This window comes from Corvus kubaryi, unplaced genomic scaffold (genome assembly GCF_017639235.1).
Source record: "Corvus kubaryi isolate FWS band 111438036 unplaced genomic scaffold, C.kubaryi_AGA036_p1.0 37256, whole genome shotgun sequence".
NCBI classification, from domain to species: domain Eukaryota; kingdom Metazoa; phylum Chordata; class Aves; order Passeriformes; family Corvidae; genus Corvus; species Corvus kubaryi.
This window is the reverse complement of record NW_024581076.1, coordinates 3,699,013-3,723,107: the sequence shown is the minus strand read 5'-3', so window position 1 is coordinate 3,723,107 and position 24,095 is coordinate 3,699,013. Positions and strand designations below refer to the sequence as shown.

The following is a 24,095-nucleotide window of genomic DNA, read 5'->3' as shown; positions in this document are numbered from 1 at the left end:
CTTCAGGAGGTTCCTGTCAGCCCATTTCTCCAGTCTGTCAAGGACTCTCTGAGTTTCAACTTTAAACTCTTGTGTATCAGAGACTCAGTCATAGAATGGCTTGGATTGGAAAGTCCCTTAAACATGATGAAGTTCCAACCCCCCTGCCATGGGCAGAGATGCTACTCACTAGATCAGGTTGCCCATGGTCCCATCCAACCTGATCTTGAGCACTTCCAGGGAAGGGGCATCCACAGCTTCTCTGGGCAACCTGTGCCAGTGCCTCAGTACACTCTAAGTAAAGAATTTTTACTTAACATCTTATCTAAATCTCTCCTTGTTTAGTTTATAACCATTCTCCCTTGTCCTCTTATTATCTACCCATGTAAAGACTTGTTCTTCCTCTTTTTTGTAAGTCCTCTTTAAGTACTGAAAGGCCGCAGTGAGGTGTCCCTGCAGCCTTCTCTTCTCCAGGCTGCACAACCCCAGCTCTCTCAGCCTATCCTCAGAGCAGATGTGCTCCAGCCCTCGGATCATCTTGGTGTATCAGCCATGTCTCCCAGTTTTGTGTCAGCAAACTTGCTGAAGGTTTAAGCATGTATTTTCAACAATTCTCTGGTTCAGTCTGAGAGAAAAGCATTTCCAAGTTTGGGGCTTTTTTTTAGATTGAGTTCCAGTATTCCAAACTGAGTAACTACAGAGATCTCAAATTGAAAGACAGGGGAACATAACCAGTATTCAAACACCAAAACATGATGAACACAAGAGGCTGAGAACTCTACTGTAGATCACATTGATAAAATACCATTTTCAGCTTTATAAGGATGCTGAAAAAAACTGTACACAAAGAAAATTATTTGAGCTGAGGGAGTGCTTCAAAAAGCTCTTTTTACACTGTGAAATTTTTAAGAGCTCAATCTACTCAACTAATGAAAAAAATGAAAATAAGATTTTATTACACCATGTAAGTAGCTTTAATGGTACAAGACAGTATTTATTGAAAAGCTTTTTAATCAAACTGAGAAAAGAATATACAGATCTACTAAAAGAGGATGATAAAGCAAGATAAATTCAAATTGGAGAAAAATCAGTAACTGATTTGAATCATAAATTATCCAAGCAAATCACCTGTGGTAAATGTAGTTTCCCCTCAAGCCATCAAATATTTACTTGTTAGCAGATCTAATAAATTATTAGAATATTACATACATAATTGTATATTATGTATTTTATATATATATATGTATATAATAAAACGGAATCTTTTCCCATTCTCAAGTATTATTAGCTGTATATATATATAGATCTTGAATGGTATCTGCATATATCCTTTTCCTTTTTCTGAGGAAAAAAAGAAATAGAAATTATATGTCAAAGTGAGCATATACAGGACATAATCCTCCACTGATTGTACTGGTGTTAATGACTATTTACACTTTAAGCCTGAACAGACTGATATGGAATAAAACAGTAAAAGCAAAAATTAAAACATGTATTTCCTTTAACAGGTTTTTTTCCTTTTGCTACAAAATATCCATTGCTACATAAGTATTTATTTCTATGTGTGTGTGTGCTCTGTGATGCCAATAAGTAACACAAATGAAATAGTTCAAGTAGCCATGTTACTGAAATTTGTAAATACCTAAATCCCAAAAAAGCAAATTTACCTGCAAGATGACAAGAGCATTTTCTATTGAAAGGTCATCCGAAGGCAAACCTTCACTTTTCCAGACTAACTCCTCACTTTCTGTACACAGGAACCGCCGTAAATCGAACTCTGACAAATGAAAGTGTAAGTTTCTGTCAGCATTTACAGTCTGCATAATTTTAAAGCATTTACCAGTCTATACAGAACAGAGACTTTGTCTAACAGAGTGCAGGTCTGTAGATTTCCCTTTAATCTATTATTTTATTGCTTTTATTGAACTTATTATTAATAAGTAGCTGATGTCATAGAAATATTAAATAGCTTTGCTAACACACAGATCAAAATGATTGCTGAAAAAGCAGCAACATTCAGAATACACTGGCAAATTTACAACCGTTAATGTGAACACGTTCATTTTCGTAAACTTTTCTTTTTAAGCAAGGACTATAAGGATACAATTATTTATAAATATTTATAAGCCTAATAATTTCATTGAATGATTCTAAGAAATAATCTGTCAGCATGTAGAAATATTTATTAAGAAAATGTCTCTTCTCATTTGGGATCACAAAGACAACTGAGACTGTTCATAAGAACTCACTGGCATTTCTCACTTCCTCAATCAAGCTTAATTACTTGCATGCAGACACTGACAAACACACACACGAAATTACTTTCAAGGCCTGCTGATTTGGTCCATTCATCCAAGCTGTTTTTCCTCTGATCCTCGGGAGCAGCAGAAAGATATGTAATAAATGCAGCTGCTAACTGAGCTCTTTTAGGCAATGTAGCCAGGTCATCTGTTATCTCTGACACCTTCAAAAAAAAAAAAAAGTACAGAATGTACAGAATGTATAGGTGTTTTGCAAACAAAAACTGCATTAATACATCTCATCAGTTACTAAAATGTCAGAATTAAGTTTGCCTGCCATTGGTAATACAGATGAGACAGTTTCTCTTCTTGCATTTCAGCTATCTCTACCTAGCTAAGACACACATGGAGATATGGGGAAAATTCCTTTTAGCTCTGGGCTAGGGCATGGACAGATATTTCTGAGAATGTAACTGCTAAAAATCCATTAATTTGATGAACAGTTCAATTTATAAGCAAATGGATAAATAGTATTATAGTAAGAAAAATAAGAAATCTGTGATCCTAGTCACAGTCAGGCTGTAAGTATAACTTACAATACGTATACAGACAACTACATACAACTATTATACTTACTGTTATTCACTGCACACTTACATGATAAAATATATTCATCATATATCGTCAAATAATTTATCTGCACTGAATCAACTCAGTTTTGAAATGTTCCAGTGTTTTGGAGAAAAATACAGTGTACCAACAGCATATGTGACTGCCATAATTGGTTTCAAATTACTGACATTTTTTTTTACTTTAACCAAACTGACATTAAAAACAAATACTGACTGATACACAAATTAAAGGCAAATTTTTACTGTTTCTTCCTTACCCTAAAGGGAGAAAAATACTGCCTTTTTACTGTCTTCATTATGGGATGAGTTTCTGATTAATTTGGCTGTCAGTTTAGTCTACAGAATACCATTAATAGATAGTCTGAATTCTTTAATGTACCAGGGTGATAAACTGTGAGGAATCACTTTTAGAAGCATTTAAACTCTGGGGTTCAAATATATCCAATCCTTACTATAGCAGATGGAAAAGCTGTAAAGTGACTTTCAGAGGATAATCTTCCATTTTTTTCCAGTATGGTGGTCAACCTACAAGAAGGATTCATCTAACCTTAACTTTGGTTCTTCAAAATGCAGGCATTTAGTCAATTGTTTAGGCTTTTTCCTGTATCATTGGAGAGACAGGACCATGTATCTCTGCATGAAGATTTCTTCTGCTTTAAGATACCCATGAAAGTTACTTAGGGTTCTCTGGAGGTGACAGCAATTTTCACCTCATATATATCTTCAGATTTTCCTTTTTGTTTCAGGCTGTAAAAGAGCCTGTGTCTCCAAAGACTTGACAGCTTCTCTCAAATACATCACTTGAGCAAACAATGTATGCTTACCTTCCCTACTTTAACAGCAGAAAAGTTCCAAGCATCTAAGTGAAGACTTCAAAAGCAACCCATCATTTTGGATAGACCTACATCTGCATTTCCAACACTGATGGCATAAAGGAGATACATTTTAAGACTGTGATCATTTAAAATCTGTCCCTTTTGGCTTTATCTCAGGTTGGAGAGTCCAACTGCTGACACATTCAGCCATCATAATAATTACATTCTTGTGACTGAAAACCAGCACAGAATTTTGTATATGTTTTGTATTAAATACTGGGGATTTTTACACTTCTGGTAGAGAGGTGGCAAGTATGGTGAAGTAAAAAGAAGTTTCAGAAAGAAGGAAAGCTTTATTTTCTAATGAAAAATCAAAAAATGCAGAATGGCAGTAATTCACATTCTCCAAACAGTGCAAAAATTGTATTCTCAAATTATCAGCTGTAAGATGTACTTATGAAAATTTTCACTAACCTGAGTGCTCCATCTTTTATGCTCCCTATCGAGTTGACTTATCAGTACCTCTGCAGCTTTCAATGTTTTCTGAGCTTTACTTAGTTCTGCTTCAAGTTTTGCTGCTTCTGTTGTTCTATTCTGGAACCTGTAAAACAAATACCCTTTGTAATTGCTACCATGAACTACTAAACTTATGGACAGTTATTTTCAAGGCAGTTTAATTGACTGAATTTGTAATGAATGCCTCGCTTATTGTTAATGAAGAACACAACTGCAGCAGTTCTTTTTTTTGTACCTTCTGCTTGTAACTGGCAGATGGGCTTGTTGACTTCTAGCCAACAAAATTTAGATAGATGCATAGGTGACATTTAAAAATAAATTTGAAATACAGACTATAATGTCTGAAAATCATTCCTTCTTCTATTTAAACAGCCTGACAATTTTAGTGATCGTATAAAGTTCTGATCTGCACCTAGTGAGGACAACAGCATGCTCAATACCATACCATACCTTTGTAACCATTTGGTCAATTTAATCTATTAAATGTTTAAAAAAGAATATTACTAATTCACATGGATGACTCCAGTTCAATGCACAGTAATCTATTTTGTAAACTAATATGAAGTAAGAACATGCCCTAAAAACCAGGCATGGTTTAGGTATTATTTTGTAATGTTCACTATCTAATTATTTTGATTCATATTTAAAATACTTAATACATTTAATCCATCTCTTTAAAGTAATATATTTATATATTACTTTATAAATATATGATATATAGTACGTAAAGTAAGATATTTAACTCTAATATATAGTATATAATGAATTATAGCTGAATTACAAGAATTATCCTTTTTTTGTTTCTGCAGACTACAAAACATGACTTTCAGTAATATGTACAACATATGTCAGGTTGTAAAGTATCTCCTATACTAAGTACATTAATAAAAACATCAAACTAAAAAACTTGAATTAAACAGAATTTGGAGAAAGTATAATCGTTTACCAGGTCTATTTTCATGCCACTGTGAGTCATGGATTTGATGAGAGGCTAAGGAAAGAGGAGATAGCTATCTAAGTAACTGTCACCAAACTGGCCACCCTAAAAGAAGCAGAACTGCCTCTCTTCAAGCTGTGATCAGTAGAAGTTTCGTGTAGGAATGTTTCCAAAGTCCTAAGGAGTCACTGAAGTCCTCTGTGATTCAGAAGGTGAGAAACATACTGTCTACCTTTGACATCTACAATGACTACAACGAAGGCTACCAACACAGTCAGTAGTGAGAAGGAGGTACTTTTAAGGAGCATTTATTTCATCTGATCAAAGACAAGAACTGTATTCTAATAGCATTTATCTCCACTGAGAGTATAGATAGCCTAAGCATCACTAATTCTGATGTAAATACCTTGCAGTACAGGAATTTACATTTCCTTAAATTCATTATTCATACTGTAAAATCATCAATGCTTTTATTTATACCTTGAAATAAATGAACCCAACTTACTTGTCTTTCAGTTCCAATACTTTCTGACCAACAGAGTTCAGAAGATCCTCTAACTTCTGTTTTCTGTCTTCAGTTTTCTTGAGATTACTACAAAAATGTAATATTTATTTTAAGACTATGGACCCAAAGGGAAAAAAAAAGAGCAAATATAACAGGAAAGTAATTTACATAGAGATAGCTCGGAAATAGTTCTTCCTTGTGTTTTATATTAAAATACATGTTTTCACATGTCAAAGCTTTGAGTACTTCTCATCACATAGTTTTAAAAATGGAAACCAAACACCCCATCCTTAAAGATCAGAACAAATTCTTCCAATACAGAATTTTAATACCTGGAAAAACAATCAGTACAGATTCCTCAGGTTATGGATGGTCATAAGACAATGCCTTATCTTTCTGATCCTAAGGGCAAACTGGTAATGCTTGGTACATTGCTGAAAAAAGAGGAACTATATATCTCATAAATAGCATGGGTTTCACTGAGAGAATACATTTTAAGCATATCTGTGATGCTCATTTCTCCCTGACAGTATTCAGCTGAGACAGGTAACTAACTCATGATTGTACAAAAGACATCCAAGGCGTAGCTTCCAGGAAAAAGAAACTATTGCAAACTTACTTTTTCTGCGTCAGTATGTACCTTTTATTACCTCTGGATGAGGTTATCTTTTTTCTTTTGTTTTTAATAAACTTCAATTCACACAGGATCACAGAATGGTCGGGGCTGGAAAGTGCCTCTGGAGATCATCTAGCCCAACCCCCCTGCTAAAGCAGGATTGAGTCCAGGCACGATTTTAGTATCATCAGAGGAGGAGACTCTACAACCTCTCTGGCAGCTTGTTCCAGCGCTCTGTCACCCTCAACTAAAGAAGCCTTTCCTCATACTCAGACTCCTCCTTGGCAGCTTTAGTTCCACCCACCACCATTGGAATGAAAAACACTTATTTTGTAATAGAGTTTAACTTACGCTTCCAAGCTAGCCTTTTCTTTTTCCAAAGGCTGAATTCGTTCTAAGACATGGGAATACTGGATGTTGGCATTCACCCAAGCTGCTAATGGAGCAGCTGCAGTACTAGCTCGTTTAGCATTCTAAAAAATTCAGTAGAAGAAAAGTTGTTACAAGAAAGTCCTTGAAGTACAATGTAGAAGAGATAAATACAGGATAAGTATTTATGTATGCAACAGATTTTCTAGTTACCAACTTAAAATGTTAATAAGCCAACTCTTCTACTGAACTAACCTTTTAAATTGTTACTAATATATTGCAGGCCATCAATCCATGTAAAAAACCACAATGGGTATCTTTATAACTATGAAGCTATACTGAAATTAACAAGTTTTAAATTAATGAATGATTTATTAGAGTCTTACTGTTACAAGGAGGCCAGAGGAGCCAGTTACAATTCCTTGGTCTGAGTTCTAATTTACAGCAGTAGAAAAATCTTTGAGTACTTGACTCCATAATGACTTCTCACCCCACCCCTTCTCACCCACCAACCACATTCTCACTGTTGGATACACCTTTATCTCTTTATACTGAAAAATTCTGTAAGCAAAATTCTTAAGCTTTTTCTCTTAAGTTCATCCTAAAAATTATATTGGCAAACCAGGCAATTATGTCCTTTCTTTTGGTCTTTTTTTGGGCTTGTTTTCATTTTACATAATGCCATCGGGAATTACCTTTGGATCAAAAGATGCTCTGTTTTTATAAAGAAGTTCTTCAACACTCTCTCGTATTTCTTTTGGAATATTACGGGCATCAAATGATCCTATGTCCTCCCTTACACTTCTTTTGGCCAAGAAACTGTAAAAATAATTAAATAACAAAGTAAAGAAGAAACAAATGTTAAAAAGGTTATTTCCATATGAAACCAAGGATTCTGACCATATTCCAGAATACAATAGGAAGTAGTTCATATTGTAAATTAGTGTTTAATTTTAAAGGTTAAGTAAAATTCTCACCTCTTCATGCTCACCCATGATGTATCAAAAATCCCCATCAGCCGCAGAACTCCCTCTAGAATGTCTCTGATTATGTCAGGGGGCATCCGCAGTGATCGGATTTCTAACAAAGCCTCTGGCTTTATATTTCCAACAGCTAATTTAGCTTCACTAACCAGTGGCTTAAAACATGAAGACACATTAAAAAGAGAGATGAGGATATGAGAAAGTGAACATTTCCCATTCCAGTTTTCATACAATTTCTTGTTCTTTTTAAATATTTTATTACCTAAGAAACTACTATAGATACAGATTCATGTTTACAAGTTAGTAAAAAATTGCCACGTATTCAATAAGTGATAACAAGTATACTTCCATATAAAACAGCGTCATATAATCTAACATTGTGATATAGGTATCTTTTAATAATGATGCTAATTACTATTTATAGGCATGACTGAGGATCTTTTTGTAAACATCCACAGAAATACAGCCCACAAAAGCTTTTCATTTCCAGTAGCTAAACAAATCCTTCACCCCTATCAACAAAGCAACAAAATGGTCAGGAAACAAAAGTTATAGATTATCATTAAAGACTGTGCACACCTTGCACATCCTTCATATTTATCAAAGACCACAGAATGGGTCTAATCCTGTAGTTCCATGTCACTTTCAATACAAGGATATAATTCCTTGATACCTATGATATTTAAAAGGAAAAAAATTAAGTTGTTGTACTGTTCCCTTATTCTTTAATATAGATTTTAAATGGATAGGATGAAAAATACAGACTAAAAGCAATGACTGAACACACATACCTCCCAAAAACCCTGATGCTTAACAGCTGTAAAATCTCTTGAACAAGCAGTTTGCTATAGTGTCATTAGGATATGTACTTTTCAGGATTTAGTAATAACTGTAAATTATCTCTCACTAAACTATTTCCATTCAGCTGAGAGTACCAAGTCCTGTATTACCAGCTTGATCAAGGCAACGTAATGTAGTTGGTCTATATAAGATATCAGTAATTGAAAAATATTCCATAAAATCAGAACTCAGCTGTAGAGCATGGCAGCATAGAAACTGCAGATGGAAGCAATATTTGGCTTGAAAACTCTTTCTGTAACTACTATCTAATAGAACACAAATGCCAAAATGACAATCTCTATCTGGCAAACGGAATACTGTTTTCTAATGCATAGAAGTTTTAATATCAAAATAATTTGGAGTAAAATTTAAGAATTGCAGGGATAAATTCTGCAAAACTATTTTGCACAGCAGGACATAAGTCAGATAAAATCAGACTGCAAAATATTACTTTTCCTTATCAGCTCTTACCTGAACCTCTTTCAGTTCATCTTCAATTTTTCTTTTTCTCTGTTCTATTTCTGCAGCCTCTTCTGCTATTCGGTGTTTTATTTTTTCCATTTCTGCTTTTTGCTCACTAGCACTCTGTAAAAAAAAAAAAAAGAATACCTTTAGTTTGCAAATTTACACAGATTTTATTCCTTTAGGTCTCTTATTTCTTTTAGTCTTCATTATAATATTTTGCACAACACCAATTACAATAAAATATCTGAGTCTATTTGATATTAGGCAGGTTGCCTAGGTAAATAAAGTATATGGAATAAGCATAATTTGCTTTTACTCTTTTTCCTTCCCTTTCTTTACCACAGACAAATCTGTACGTGTATCTTTGAGGCTCATTATGACTGTTTTTCCTTTGCTTCTGACTTTCCTTTCTTTATCAAGATGTCAGCCTTCCTTTAAAAGCATAGGAGTGACAGCCTCTGTAACATTCTCACTACATTTGAAAGTACTATTTTCCTGTCATTGGCCTTGTCCTGCTCCCTTTTCTATTTCAATTTCTTTCAGAACATCACTAAAACACTCTTTTTCTATCATGTTCATAAAAGCAGCAGTTGTATTGGAACTACAGCTTATTAGCCCAGAATTACTAATCGTGGAATGGTTTCTTTACTTGTAATTTTGTACCAATCTGTCCATACAGATACTTGTCTTATGTCCTACCTTTAGACTATAAGTTGTTGGGGTTTTTGGGTTTTTGTTTCTGGATTTGTATTGTGCATACCTGTGTCTACCAGCAGAGAGTAGCTATTAGCCATCTTCAGGAATGCTAAACACTTCAGTACAACAATTAATACTTAGTCTATAAAACTACAATAGAAAGGACCTTACATGTGTTTTATCCATTGAGGACAAATGTATAAAACACACAAAATAAAATACTAATATTCTAGGCTCAGTTCACCTAGAAGACACAAGACAATGAAGCTCATTGTGTAGGTTTTTCCAGTATATAACACATTATCATCACCAGCAACTGCCAGGCTGAGTGAAGATGTAACAGAAGGTAACAGATGCATAAAAGCAGAGAAAATCTTAAAATAATAATAATCCTCTGAGCACTTAACCCAAGCTTCAGAGCAGCATGTTACTGAAGATTACATTCAAATCCATAAAACATTAGCTACATAAAAATAGATTAGACATCATGCAAATGAACCTGTACTGAATGATCACTCTGAATAAGAAAACCTTAAAATTTAGTTGTAGGTCAAAAGTCTTTCTCTGAAAGGAGATTAAAAGAGTCTGTCTGTATTAGAGCTCTCTCTGTTATGTAACCTAGATCATTTGAAGTGACATTAAAATGTTAGAGGGCACCTATACTTTATGCTAATCTAAATAATCAGCCTTCCACTGAAATTTTTCTGATGTCAGTGGGGCCATCATGTTTTATTGCTTTTGGCCTATTTTGTCCTACAGTGTAGTATGTGCTACCCACATACCTGTAACTCTACTGGACAAAAGCAGACACAGATTTATACACCAAGCCAATCACCATTATTCAAATTCAGTGTACAGCAGGCAGATAGAGCCCAAAAGTACTAAAAACTGCCAACAGGAAGAGACTTACAAAGATGGGAAGTAATGCACTTTTACAGCCTGTGAAAAATATGCTGTGGAAGATCAGGCATTTACTTTACTGCACACACAGAATGTCTTCGACATCGGGCTTCAGACTGACCAGATTAAACCAGTAACAAAAAAAACCCCAGTGCAGTCACAGCAGACTCATTACAGCTTATCCTACATTTATAATTCCAGGAAGCATCAATGTAGAGACCTATTTTCTACACAATTATTTTATTTGACAGAGAAAACACTCCTAAAGAAAATTATAGAATTTTGAAAAAAAAAGTGTACTTCTGAGCTGAAGAATAAAGATTCAAAGAGTGATGAATATAGAGGTATTATCTAACCTTCTCTGAGGTTGACTTCTGAGAATCAGACCTCATGAAATACACACTTTTTAACAGTCCACAGATTTAATTCCTGGTATTTGTTACTTAAAATAGTGCTACTTGGAAGTATTTGGCTGAAAGTTCCTATCTGGGATAAACATAAAATCGATCAGTTTGGATTTACAAAGTTCTAGGAAAACTTTCAGACAGACTAAACTACAACAGTGAACACTACTCAGGTACAAAAGTTGCACAGATCTCTTCCTACTCAACCAGTTCTAACCTGATTTAAATTACATAATGCTCTGTCCTGTTGCAACTTTATTCAAGCCTGTGGGCTCATGCCTTCCTTTAGGCAAATTCTTGTAAATGCATCAGATTTTGTAACAGTTGAAAAGAATACAAAACATAGGCAGTTACAGAGACAAAAGATAGAAAACCAGCTTTTTTTCTCTTTTTCCCCCCACTTTTGATGTGATTGTATACAGCACCTGCATAGACACTGTAATTTCTTGAAGAGCAGCATCAGCTTCATCCTGCTTTGTTTTGAGTAAAATGCTTTGTTCTCCAGCTTTCCTGTTCAGTTCATCTACAAGGGCTTTAGCTTCATTCAGCTTTGAAACACCTGCCTATAAAAGTTTACAGGAAGCAGCTATTTAGCAACAAATTTTAAGTGAATTTAAATGAAAGTTTGCTACAAATAGTATGGACAAACTAAGAATAATGTAGACTAATTTTATTTTTTTTATTATTATTAATTTTTTCCACATTTTCTTGATATTATTTAACCTAAAAATGAGATCTGGCAATTCTAGATGTGTCGTTCTAAAATCTATTACTACATCAAAAAGATTAAAAAAAAAAAAACTCAAAATAATAAACTTTTAATGAAACAACAACTAGCACACAACAATTTTGCCAGTAATTCAATAGCATTTCACTTAATTGATATTAACTCAACGTAACAATATCTCCCATAAAAGCAAATCTATAAAAATTAAACAGAATTAAACAAAATAGATTATCTGATTTCTACATATTTGTACACTCTCTAAAAATCATAGATACGTATAAAATAAAGCTTAATATTAACATTTTCTTTACCCACACTTTCCACATTGTTTACTTTATGCTAATTATATATTACCAATATTTCAAGATACATTTGAAAAAAAATTACGTGGAAGATGTTTTGATTTAGGATACACATTTCTAATTTTCATGTAAGTTATTACCTTTATTTAACCAGAGCATTTAACAAGCAAATGAGCGTTTGCCACAAACAAACCCCAGTTATTTTCTAAATAAACTGAAAATCCAATTTCTATTATTACAAATTGAAATCTTGTTAAACTGCGTACTACAGTGATGGAAAAATATTGGCAGGCAGAATACAAGGCAAGGAAGTAATTTTGTTTGGACAAGCGTTTTAAGAAAAAAATACAGACTGCCAGTGTGGTTCTGAATAGCAGCAAGGGTCACTGAGAAGAGGAGCTGAAAGGGGTGGGAGAAAGGTAAAGATAAAAGTTGCCCTAAAGGACCATACAGATCTTTCCAAAATATACTGGTGGGAGGGAAGTAGGTGTGACTGGAAAGATACCGAATGGGTTTCAAAAAAAAGGATGTTATACGTACAGCACAGGAGTAAAATAACATCTGCAAGAAGAACTGCATTTGGGCTACAACTGTCCAAAGGACTGATGTGTGCCAAAGGAATTCAAAATCAATTCCAAAACAGAAAGAAAAGAAAATCACAACACAGGGAACCTTGGTCAAAGCTACATAAGAGCACCATGAGGTTAACACTGAATGTAACAGTTTGTTGAACTAGAAGGACATGAAAATCACACGAAGCAGGAAGTTGCTGTCAAGATATAAAGGGATGGAGTATGGAGCTACAAAAGGAAGATTTATAAAAGCACAGGCAGGACTTATATTGATGGAAAGATGATGGGTTTTTAGCAACACAATTCCAATACACATGGGTGAAAAAATGTAAATTGCTTTCAAGTATGTTTTACTCTTCCAAGAAAACATGCCCAGTCTGATACATTCTTGACAAAAAATATTAATGAAAACAAGAAAACCACTTTTCACTCTTTCAGGCACTTCAACAGAGAAGGGCATTAAGATTGATACTATTTGTCTCCTGAAACCACAGCATGAGCATATGCCAATAGAGGACACATCACATAACAATGTTAGCAGCTACAGCCCATTTATACACAAGACATCTCCTAATGCAAGAATATTTTGAAAAGCAGTATTTTAAGTGTTTTAAACACATACCTGCAAGTGGTTCTGCCTTTTTATTAGCTCTCTTCTTTTACTGTTATTGATGGTACTGTATACATGAAGGAATGTCATATACCTGCTAGGTGTTGCTCCGTATATTTTACATGATTCATGGATTGCCAAAAACGACTTCAGAAAATCAGAATCACCTGTACAACATCATTTGTTACACAGATAAAATTATACTGAATTTCATCTCACATTAAAATAACTAAGAAATAGCAACAGAATATGCTTGCTCTTTGAGATATGAATTAAGGGTATTCAAAAAGCACAAAGACTATGTTTTTTTAAAGTACTATCAGGGAAACATGTAAGTACATTTGAAATGCCTATTTCTCAGAAAGAAGGATACTGAAATTGTTTGATGTTTGGAAAAGCCAGGAAAATTAACTGCAGATTACTGAGGGCTAATCATACAAGAAACTACTTCCACAAAAATTGAATTTTAAAATACTTGGCCTTCTTTAGAAATAAAGCCCATGTGTTTTTGTCTTCTCCCTTATCTCTGATGACAGGCAAACTAAAAAGTTTTCCTGCCATTCAGTTTGTTGAACAGTTTCTCAAAAGAAGCCTAAAGATACTGTAAAATAAACTGCACTACCCTACAAAAGAAAATAATTGCTAAAGCATATCTACATATAAATGAATGCCTCTAATAAGTACTGCGGCCTGCATTAAGTACGATGATCTAGGATAAAGAGGGATGATCATGTGAACACTAAATATTATTTTTGGCCATTATTCTGATTGGCAGGAATGCCTATTAAAAAGCAATATAAAACAAGAAACTCCAACTGAACCACTTACCATCTTGTATTCTGTTGGTTCCATGGCCTCTAAGTGCTACTTTTATAGAAAGTGGCTAAAAGTAGTATTCTGCAAGTGAGTGCTGGCACTGGTCTCTTAGATTATGTTCGAGACCCTATTTTTAACATGATCAAACTTGGAGTCTTATTATAAAAACAAATTATTCTGAAAAAGGGGCATTACTTACAGGAAACTAGTTTTTGAAATTATTAAAATAAACCCAGCAAATCTACAAAAAGAATAATGAAATATATAAACCAAAAAAATCCCAAAACATCAAATTTTCGGGTTGCAAAATAACATCCACATTGAAGGAACACACAGACCAAAACAAGATACAGCTAAATCAGTTTATAAAATTGAATAGACACAGTGACTGCATGTGACAGAAGAGACCACATTTGATCAGCCAGGATGTATGTTCCAGACTAATACTTCCTTGTGCAAAATGCCTGCCGTGGAAACGACACCAAAGTCTATGAAAATGCTACTAAAGACATATTCAAAGTATCTATGTTATTATCTATGCCCAACACGGGATCAAGTGTTTAATAACAAGAATAATAACTAGTAGGTCTACTTAAATATTACCTGAATGTTTCTTCTTAACTTCTTTATGTGTTTTTCCAGTCTTTTCTTGTTCATCTGAATCACACAGAAGCATTTCAGGTATCTAAAAAAAACACATGATTTTTTGCATGAAAATTACGAACAACTACAATTCGAGTTACAATTTTTTAAAAACCCACGAACTTTCAATCTACCTTCTGTTTTGAAAAGACTGAAAATGATGCATTTAGTCAGAAAAAGGAATCTATGAATATTTTTAGCATTAGAAAGATAAATTCTGCCCTTCCATGTCACTGATAACTTCCTATTCTCTCAAGTAGAAGAGATTTTCCTGGCTGTAAGGAGGAGCAACTAATTCTCAGAAGATTCCAACAACAGCACAAATGTTGGAAGTTTTAAAAGTATATACAATTACAGAGGAAATAAGACAGTCTTAATCCACATCCTGCCCATGTACATATTACCCACTAATTGGCCTTCACTGAGATCACTCAGAAGGAGGAACAGGATGATGGCAATGCTGCATTGGTACTGTTTATGTTAGTGCTTAGGGGTTCTGTTTAGGTTGTTCTGTGCAACAAGCTCTGTGTGACAAGCACATGCATATATGTGCACGGGCTTCCCACGCGGTCATAGATTCCTTCAGGTGCTTCTACCTGCCTCAGCACGGGGCTCTCCATGGGCTGCAGGTGAATCTGTGCTCCACTGTGGACTTCCATGGGCTGCAGGGGCAGACCTTCCATGGTCTACACCACGAGCTGCAGGAGAATCTCAGCTCCAGTACCTGAAGCACCTCCTGCCCCTCCTTCTGCACTGACCCTGGGGTCTGCAGGGCTGTTTCTCTCATGTTTTCTCACTCCTTTCTCTAGCTGCATTTGCCCCTGTACAGTAAATTCTTTCCACTTGTTAAATGTTATCCTAGAGGCACTGCCAGCACTGGGCTTAGTCTTGGCTGGCAGCACATCTTCCTGGAGCCAGCTGACATGGGGGAAGCTTCTGGTAGCCTCTCACAGAAGTCACCCCTGAAGGCCAACCCCCACACCAAAACCTCGCTGCACAAACCCAATACAATTGCCTTTAACATTTTGCTTGTAGTCTGTATTTTGTTGTTAAATGCTGTGTTTGATCAGAGTCATAGCAGTCAGCATGTTGTTCAGGTCAGCCCACAGAGAGAACAAAACATAATGTTACTGCTAAAATAACAATGCTAATAATACTCAACTGTTCTGCGGAATCTTCTGTCTTTGTAAGAGCGTAAAAATAGATTAACTAAGTACAGTGATAATTATTCCTTCACAACTTTAAATATCTTGACCTTACTCACCAGAGCTCAGTTATATTTAGAGATACTAATTTAAATAAGTCACAATTAATAAAATTTACCTTTTTCATACTGTCATCTGACCAGGCTTCCATCCACAAAACCTGACATTTCTTATATAGTGCTGGATTACTTTCGCAGTTTAATGTGAAATTTAAATTGGTAGAATCCATGATCAAGACAACATGCAGATTTTGTTGGATCCCTAAGAAAATGTAACATTTTAAATTTTTAGTACATAACAATCTGACTACATGATGGTAGATTTATAACAAATACAACATAATTTACTTTCTTTCAAATACTTATCACAAGGTGATTTCAGAAAAAAAAAGAGCCTAAAACATCAAATCACAGTAGGACAGGAATGTTTATAAGTAGAACCTTATTTAGTATCATGAATTCTCGTTACATATACTACAGTGTATTTTTTAATTCTGGAGAGCTGACAGTATTTAAATAGGTACCACTAATTTTCATTCCAATTGAGGTAGAACAATAAAACCAATTAGAAGTAGTTCCATGGCCTGCTACTAAGACTGTATTCTTTCAGCCATATTCCTTGATTTATTTGTAAACTATTTAATCTTCTTGTTGAGCCAAGGAAGAAACACAAATAATTAAGAAACCTATCTGTAAACTTGCTTATGATTAGTCAGAAGCCAAAGTGATTTCTTGGTATAATTGACAAATAGAAAAAATCTCTGTTACTAGATAGATATAAAAGCTATACAAACCAGAACATAAAGGGAACAAAAGCTTTCTTCCTTCTAATTACTTTCAACAGTAGATTTAATAACATTTGTTGAACATTCATCAACACAAAATTTCAGACAGAAAAATAAATTTTAATTTGAGATTCTATGCCCTCAAATATCACAGATATCATTATTCCTGCCTGGTATTTAATAACTAACTAAAAGCAAAAACTGCACACAATAGAAGGACCATGTTAGAAATTATTTGTCCATTATTATACCACTTTTGTAACTTCATAATAAATTATAAATTATAACTCTGTTGACATACGGTATGTGAAATAGTTGAAAATTGGTCCTGTAAATCCATCTTGCGAAGCTTGATCCTTCAGAGGAGATAGCAATGGTTCTAATTCTTCTATTTTATACAGCCCAGGAACTTCTCCTATTTCAAGAATGAATTTAAGTCAGATAAAATACACTATAATTCTTTAAATTCCTCTGAAGGGTTCCCTTGAATTCTCTGTATAGAGAATTCAAATATGGTAGTATTCACCTGTATACTTTCATGAGTATTATCCCATGTACTTAATCATTTTTTTCATGAGATCATGAAAACAAAAAAACAAATTACAGTGATTCTATTTAAGTCTACTTTGTTCATATTGATGAAATGTGTTTGAAAAAAGCTCTTTCAAATCTACCCAAAGGCAGTGACCCAATACTGTATACAAAACAAATCAAACCAAACTGTGAATACACCAGGACACAGGAACATGAAAATGAGTAGTCACCTAGATCCTCAGACAAAGATTTGATACTGGATAATGGAAATCTGATACTCTAAGTAGATTTGAGGTTGCACCTGAGAGACAGGAAAATCTGGGGCTCTTATCAATCAGCTCTTAAACTACTGCAGTTCCAAAAAAAACATGTAGTAAGTTAGACTCAGTCCTTCAGTGATCCTCTCTCTGATTCAGGAACAGAACTGGACAGTAAAATAAAGTCACTTTTGTTATTGTTATTTATCATCTCACTGCTTTCAGGAAAGTGAGCTCTGCTGGTGTTCATTTAAGTAAAGGCCTCAGTCTATACAACCTAGTAAAGCATTGGAAACCTCTCAATTTTTAATTTTATTATAGAAGGGAAGCTGTAGAGTAGAATGCATCGTCATTTTGTGGTTACCCTGTTATAAAGAAGTCCTTTGAAACACATTAGAGGAACTGAAAGCACCTGTACTATAGGGTAGGTTAAAAGACAGCTAAGTGAACTTTGAGTCAGGTTCTCATGTGGAAGGACTCTAGCTAAAACAGCATAGAAAGCTACCTAAACCTTCTGATAGAGACATAAAGTTAGAAAACATCATCTAATTCTGCCTCATTGAGCTAATTCTGTGTGGTATAAGTAGTACCATAATCTCTTTGGACTTGACTCACCTGAGGACAGTAAACTGTTGACCATCTCCAGGAATGTGGAATGAACGAACTGATAGTCTTCGAGCAGCAATACCACCTGCTGTGCTTCAATGCCTGCAAGCTCCATCACCTAGAAGCAGGGAGGACATTTAAATCTCAGTGTATAGAATATATGTATTGATCATAAGAGAATGATAATCATACAATATCCTGAGTTGGAAGGGACTGACAAGGATCATAACCTTTCTCTGACTACGTATTACATACATATTTTCTCCACAGCATCTACACTATTATATATTTACAAAAGATTTCTAGGTGATGCAGTTATGTATCAATTACAAAGAACACTTTGCCTAGATACGCATCTTAGTAATGAAAAAATAATTAAAACAGACTCTTTCATAGAGTATATTTATGTATATGACTCAATGGTATCACTCTTTTGTGTAGTCATAGATCTAGAATACTCTTTAGCATTGCTGAAGGCAATGAGAAACACTTGATTCAAGGTTTGCATCTGGTTTTAAATAATATGTACACTTTCATCAATCACTAAGATTTTATTTGATTCAACTACTATTAACTGGTGGATCATAGTAGAGACAGAAAATAAAGGTATATATCAATATGGAAATATATACATGAAAAAGACTTTCCAATATTCACATAAACCTCTTAAGTTCTATAACACTCAAAAAGAGCTCAAGATGTTCCAAAAAGTGCAGTTTCAGTTCGTTACTATAAAGAACAGTATACACATCTGGAGTGAGAACTTCTAAAAACTTACTTCTTTCATTTAGACTGTCATTTTTCTTCTCTTAAAATCTCTCTTCACACAACCCTTTGCGTCATTCAAAATTTCTTTTCTTTAACATACACCTACAGCATTACAAAATAGAAGAAACTGAGTGACTTACGTATTTAAGATCACTTTTGAAGTGCTTCAGCTCATAACCTCTGGAAATTTTGGGAGTAATCAGCACAGCTCCATGCATATGACTAACTAAAGAGGTAACTGTCCGACGACCTACACCACTCCGTCCTGCCAAAAGGAGTGAACCTCCAGGGAAACTTAGCACTCTGTCCACTTTGGACATATAACTGAGGACTTCGTGGAACAGTAAAATATCCATCTCTTTTTTGTCCCGTCCATAATGAATGATGCCCTATTTTAAAAAAAGAGAAAAAAAAAATCGGATCACTAGTAATAAATAAAAGCAGTGAGATATGAAAACATCCAACATTTAAACATTTAGAAAAGAAGGGCTTAAAAGCTTTAGAGACCACATTGGTCTTCATTCCAAACAAATTATTTTTGTGACCGAATTTAGATACACCTCACATACCCTTTTTGAGTAATGAATGTATCAGTAATGAACATATTCTACACCCAGCACCATAACACCCTGAAAGTCTTTGATATATTGAAATAGGAATCTACCACTGAACTAATTAAAATTGAATAATGGACCAGAACAAAGTCTGAACTGTGTCTCTGACTACAGATTAATTCATTAATAACTCAGGAGAGTGTTTTAGGTACCTAATTGCTGCACAATTGCAGATTATGGAAGTTCCTAGTGAAACACACAATAACAGATCCTACAATTAAATTCTGACCTTGTTATACTTATTAAAACCTCATCTTTGAAGCCTAACATAACTGTGTAGTCAAAAAAAAACCAAAACCAACAAACTCCCCGCTTACTGGGACTATTGAATTTCACCATTTCCCATACAGTCTATTGGTAACAAGTTGGCACTTAGGTAGAGGGAGTAGAGTCCCATCTGCAAGAGCAGTCCATCAAACACTATGACCAAGGGTGATGATCTCAAAGCTCTCATCCTAAAAATCACATAGCCTAGAAGAGTTAAAATGTTTGCGTTTCCTCATCAAGCTCATTTTTTGTACTTTACTGCTTAAAAGCGAGCCACATCTCCAAAAAGTCCATTTGCATCTCTTGAAATAAAAACTATGTTACCAAATTACAAATTTGAAAAGTAATCATTTAATAAAACACTTAGATACTCAAACAATATACAAATATATATGGACATAAATGTTTGTCAAAATGTTGGTTCAACAAACTGTTGAAAATCAGCAGCAAATGCAACTGATGCCCTTTCATTAAAACAACCTTGCTACATGATACTTCCTACTGCCTGCACAAGTCTTCCCTCGCTTCACCGAATGCAAATGATGATTCTTTGAACAAGAAGCAGCCCCCACCGTAAACCTGCTGCTCGCATGTTACTACTCTTCACCAAAACTGTCTAGAATCATTGCTGTGAACCCCTGCAGTGTATATTCTTTAATCATGTCTCACTTTTTGAATAATATCCTTCAGGTCTGTTGAGTTTAGTCTGCCAAGTGGCCTCCCATGTGGTGGCAGTGCCTGTCCTGGTGTGATGTATGCCTCTCGACAAGCTCCCCAAGTTACATAAAAGGTATCTGTGAAAATAAAAGGAAACATTCAAAACTTTCTATGTTCAACTCATATGCTATCTTGCTTGATTACATAGTTCCTAAACAATTATTTCAAGTTTGTGCGGTACGCTTCAAAGGGCTCACCTGCCATATTGTCCAGAACATCTGAGCCCCAATCACCTTGAAACACTTTGATCAAAATGTTATCAAATACATGAAGTTCTTTCATGCCAACAATTCTGTCACGGAACAAGCGACGTGCTTCATAAGCAAGAACTTCCAATACAAAGTCTGCAGTTTGTATCGATGAACCTACAAAATTTAAGGAGAGAATTAATTTTATATATTTATAATAAATTTTCAAATTTCTATTTCAAAATACGAAATTGAAAATGAGCAAGAGAAATTACATACCAGCAGGAGAGCATCGGCAAGGAAGAAATAAGAGAAAAAGCAAACATTATGAAGTGCTTTTTAATAATATCTTTATGGATCATGACAAGATGAAATGAAATATATTCTATTAAAACAAGTTCTCTCTATTACAAGTGTCAGCTTCTAACAAAATTGAACAAGGTGCTGCACACAAAGTTAAAATTAAAAGTCAATTTTCCAGGCAATAAAACCAAGAAAATCCAGAAGACATTTTTAAATGGAAAGAGAAAGACTGATAACAAATACTAAAATAAGAATAGATACCCAAAACATGCATAGCAAAGTATGTATAGAAAATGCCACTAGAGACTCCAAATCTTAAATATTCCTCACAAAAGTAAAAAGGAAGGTAAGTAACTAACAAGCTGCGTTGTTCATCACTGGAAAAGCACATGTGACACTGAACCGTGCCATAAATCAAATCCCTCCTGATGGGAAAGAATTTTCTAAAAGTCCTTGCAAGGAGTTTCAAAGATAAACCGAGACTTTTCCTGGAGTTTCAATGCTGCCGGATAGTTGTTTATTAAGTCTAATCAGAGGAACAGAGCCACTAGCGTGACCCAGGTACAGCACAGAGCACAGAAAGCAGGAGTTAAATCTAATTATCAAGATTTACACGGCCTTTTAAAGATAATTTAACCAATAGTTACTAAAAACATGTATTATTTTCACTTTCCTACCAATTATTCAGTAACACGGGCAGGACCTGCAGAATTCTCTATCCAATCATTCCAAACTACTTTTACTGCAGAATATGGAGTAGTAGAAGAAGGAGAAGAAGGTTTAGTGAACAACAACAATCCTCCATTTTGATATTTTTTACTCTTATCTATTTACTACAAAGAGAAGCCCAAAACCTCTATATTTTTCACCCTGTGACAATCTTACAGAGTAGTCTATCACCTAATTCACACCACTGTATTTTCTAGTTCTTGTCTGATCGTTGGTAATTTTTTCCAAGGTTGGAGGTTAAAACAGTGTTGTTCAGGGGGTAAGAACCCTTAAAAACAGGAAGAGAAATATTCTCGGCACTCTGGGTTCCTACACACATGCATATGACAACACTAGATACAACTAAGAAGTCCTTAAATGGGCTGAGATCACCCATTCACTGATTGTCAGTCCCAGAAAGTAAGTGGAAATTAAGTACAACATTCTTATGACTTTTATCCTCTTTAAGCAACCCTCTATGCAGCCTTTTAATCAATGTAAGAGCTAAAATACGAGTATTGCTCGTGATCTAGTAATAATACCAATTTCAGAGACAAAAAGATTAGAAAAAAAAAAAAAAGAAAAGATTAGAAAGCAGCCTATGAATGATGTGTATAAACCAGGTTTATACAACCAAGTATAGCAGGACAAGCATGAGGGGCAAGGCTCTGGGAATCCAGAAAACAACATATATGCTCAAGAAAACCCCAACACAAATCAAAAAAACACAGAACAAAACAGTGGGGAGTAGGGGGCATAGTTCAAGTTCCCATAGTAAGAATGCAGTCCCAACCTACTAACTTCCCTTAAAACCGTAAGTAGCAGCTCCCACACATATTTTAAAACATCATTAGATTTTTTAAAACTTGTTTACTTTTATGTTATGGAATGAACTGTCACGCATTTATTCCCTCTACTGAGTTACGGACAGTCCACAGTTTAAAAAGATCAATGAGTTACATGTGGAGCCAACAGTAAGAATGACATCAGTAATAATCTAGGCCATTTTAGAACTGCTTTATTAATGAAAGCCAAGCAAGTGACTTACCACCTTCTAAATCGTATCTGAATAAACCAAGAACCCACTGAGTAAGAATACATGGTGTAAAAAGGTAATGACTGTGATCATCCACTGTGAATTTTGCTCGTACCTAAAAACGGGAGTTAAGGGAAGGAAAAAAAGTGATATTGTAAAATGTAAAGCACTTTTTCTAAGGTACCAGATAAATTAGTTTTCTAGTTGGTGTATATTTAGATATTTTATGAATGCACTCCTTGTTTAAGTCTTGTATTCTGACCACAAAAGATTTCCTCAGAACATTTTTTCTGGTTCTTTCTGTTTTCATCTTTGATGGAAACTACTGCACATCTCACCTAGGACTTTTAGTGCAGTATTATTAGACAAAATACATAGCTTTTTAAAACAATACCAAATATGATACGCAAAGGCAATACTGAAATTGAATAAAAACCTACCTAAATTATTAACATTTTCTCACTAAAACCTACCTAAATTAGTAACGCTTTCTCACAACAAAATACTTCATACTTACTCTTCTCCCAGAGTGGATATTTGAATTTACAACTACATCTTTAATTTAAAGAATAGCTGCTTTCATCAGTTATTTGATTGCAGTGTAATGAGATTTAAACTCATATTTCTCAGAATACATGGATAATGCCATATGAAACTCCTGCTAACAGGTGCATGCTGGCCAGCAACTAAACTCACATTCCAGTCATAAAGATCGGGTTTGTATCATGCTTCTGCCTGGATGGGGATATTCACACATTCTACAGCAAGCTCCTACATATATTCTACAGCAAGCATCACACAGTACCTTCCCCAGTAAGGCTATGTACTCATTAAGAAAAGCAAGGAGTTAAGCGTTTTGCTAGATAGAAGTCCATAAAATTCCAAGTGGGAGGCTAAAATGAACTTGTGTCCAGTTCTAAACACCCGCTTTTAACAGTATACAATTTTAGTAGGTAGTCCTTGATGTTTGTAAAGGACTCCACTCTCATATCTCCTTCTCTGTTCATAACATCATCCATAAACAACTGGGCACACAACAATCTGTTGCACTGTTTCCTCATCCATTAAGTAGGAAAACACTACTGTCCACATTTTGTAAATCAGGAACTGAAAGTATAGAAGTGTTAAGATGCGTGCAAAATCCTAAAATAAATCTGTGGGAAAGCCGGAGCACTCACTCTTACTTGGCTTGCTTCTAACATCTAGGATTCTCTGAAAGTAAGAAGCTCCAAAATTGGTATCAACTTTATTAAAAATATATAAACTTAGATTTTAATACTGATAAACCTTTTTACTTGCTTGTTAATATCAAAAGCTAATTATTTGTAATAAAATATCTGAATTCTCCATCTCCTTGAAGAAATAAAAACAGTTTCCATACCTGTTCATAGATTTGAACCATAGATCCTGCTAGTTGATGTATTTTTGGTAAAGAACCCCAAACAGGGTGATTCTTCAGGTTTTTCTGCAGTACGGGTTCCAGGTAGGCACTATAAATAGTTTGCAGTTGTTCTCTTTCTGGATAGCTAAAAAAGGGAAGAA

The 24,095-nt window shown here is 34.7% G+C and overlaps 1 protein-coding gene across 5 annotated transcripts in view; it reads right to left on the bottom strand.

The window, feature by feature from the left end:
- Positions 1–24,095, bottom strand: part of DYNC2H1 (dynein cytoplasmic 2 heavy chain 1) — a 155,446-nt gene that overhangs the window by 92,680 nt on the left and 38,671 nt on the right. For 4 of the 5 annotated variants that reach the window (XM_042023793.1, XM_042023794.1, XM_042023792.1 and 1 more), the window contains exons 45-63: positions 23,935–24,079; positions 22,566–22,668; positions 20,516–20,683; positions 20,271–20,395; positions 18,861–19,109; positions 17,962–18,070; positions 16,857–16,970; positions 15,890–16,032; positions 14,528–14,609; positions 13,121–13,275; positions 11,323–11,460; positions 8,904–9,017; positions 7,587–7,747; positions 7,305–7,428; positions 6,592–6,713; positions 5,625–5,711; positions 4,141–4,267; positions 2,302–2,443; positions 1,647–1,756 (exon numbers count right to left, since the gene is read on the bottom strand). In XM_042023793.1, the coding sequence (XP_041879727.1) occupies positions 1,647–1,756; positions 2,302–2,443; positions 4,141–4,267; positions 5,625–5,711; positions 6,592–6,713; positions 7,305–7,428; positions 7,587–7,747; positions 8,904–9,017; positions 11,323–11,460; positions 13,121–13,275; positions 14,528–14,609; positions 15,890–16,032; positions 16,857–16,970; positions 17,962–18,070; positions 18,861–19,109; positions 20,271–20,395; positions 20,516–20,683; positions 22,566–22,668; positions 23,935–24,079 (2,518 nt within the window). The remainder of the gene's footprint in view (positions 1–1,646; positions 1,757–2,301; positions 2,444–4,140; positions 4,268–5,624; positions 5,712–6,591; positions 6,714–7,304; positions 7,429–7,586; positions 7,748–8,903; positions 9,018–11,322; positions 11,461–13,120; positions 13,276–14,527; positions 14,610–15,889; positions 16,033–16,856; positions 16,971–17,961; positions 18,071–18,860; positions 19,110–20,270; positions 20,396–20,515; positions 20,684–22,565; positions 22,669–23,934; positions 24,080–24,095) is intronic. The other variant, XM_042023791.1, reaches the window with a different exon arrangement.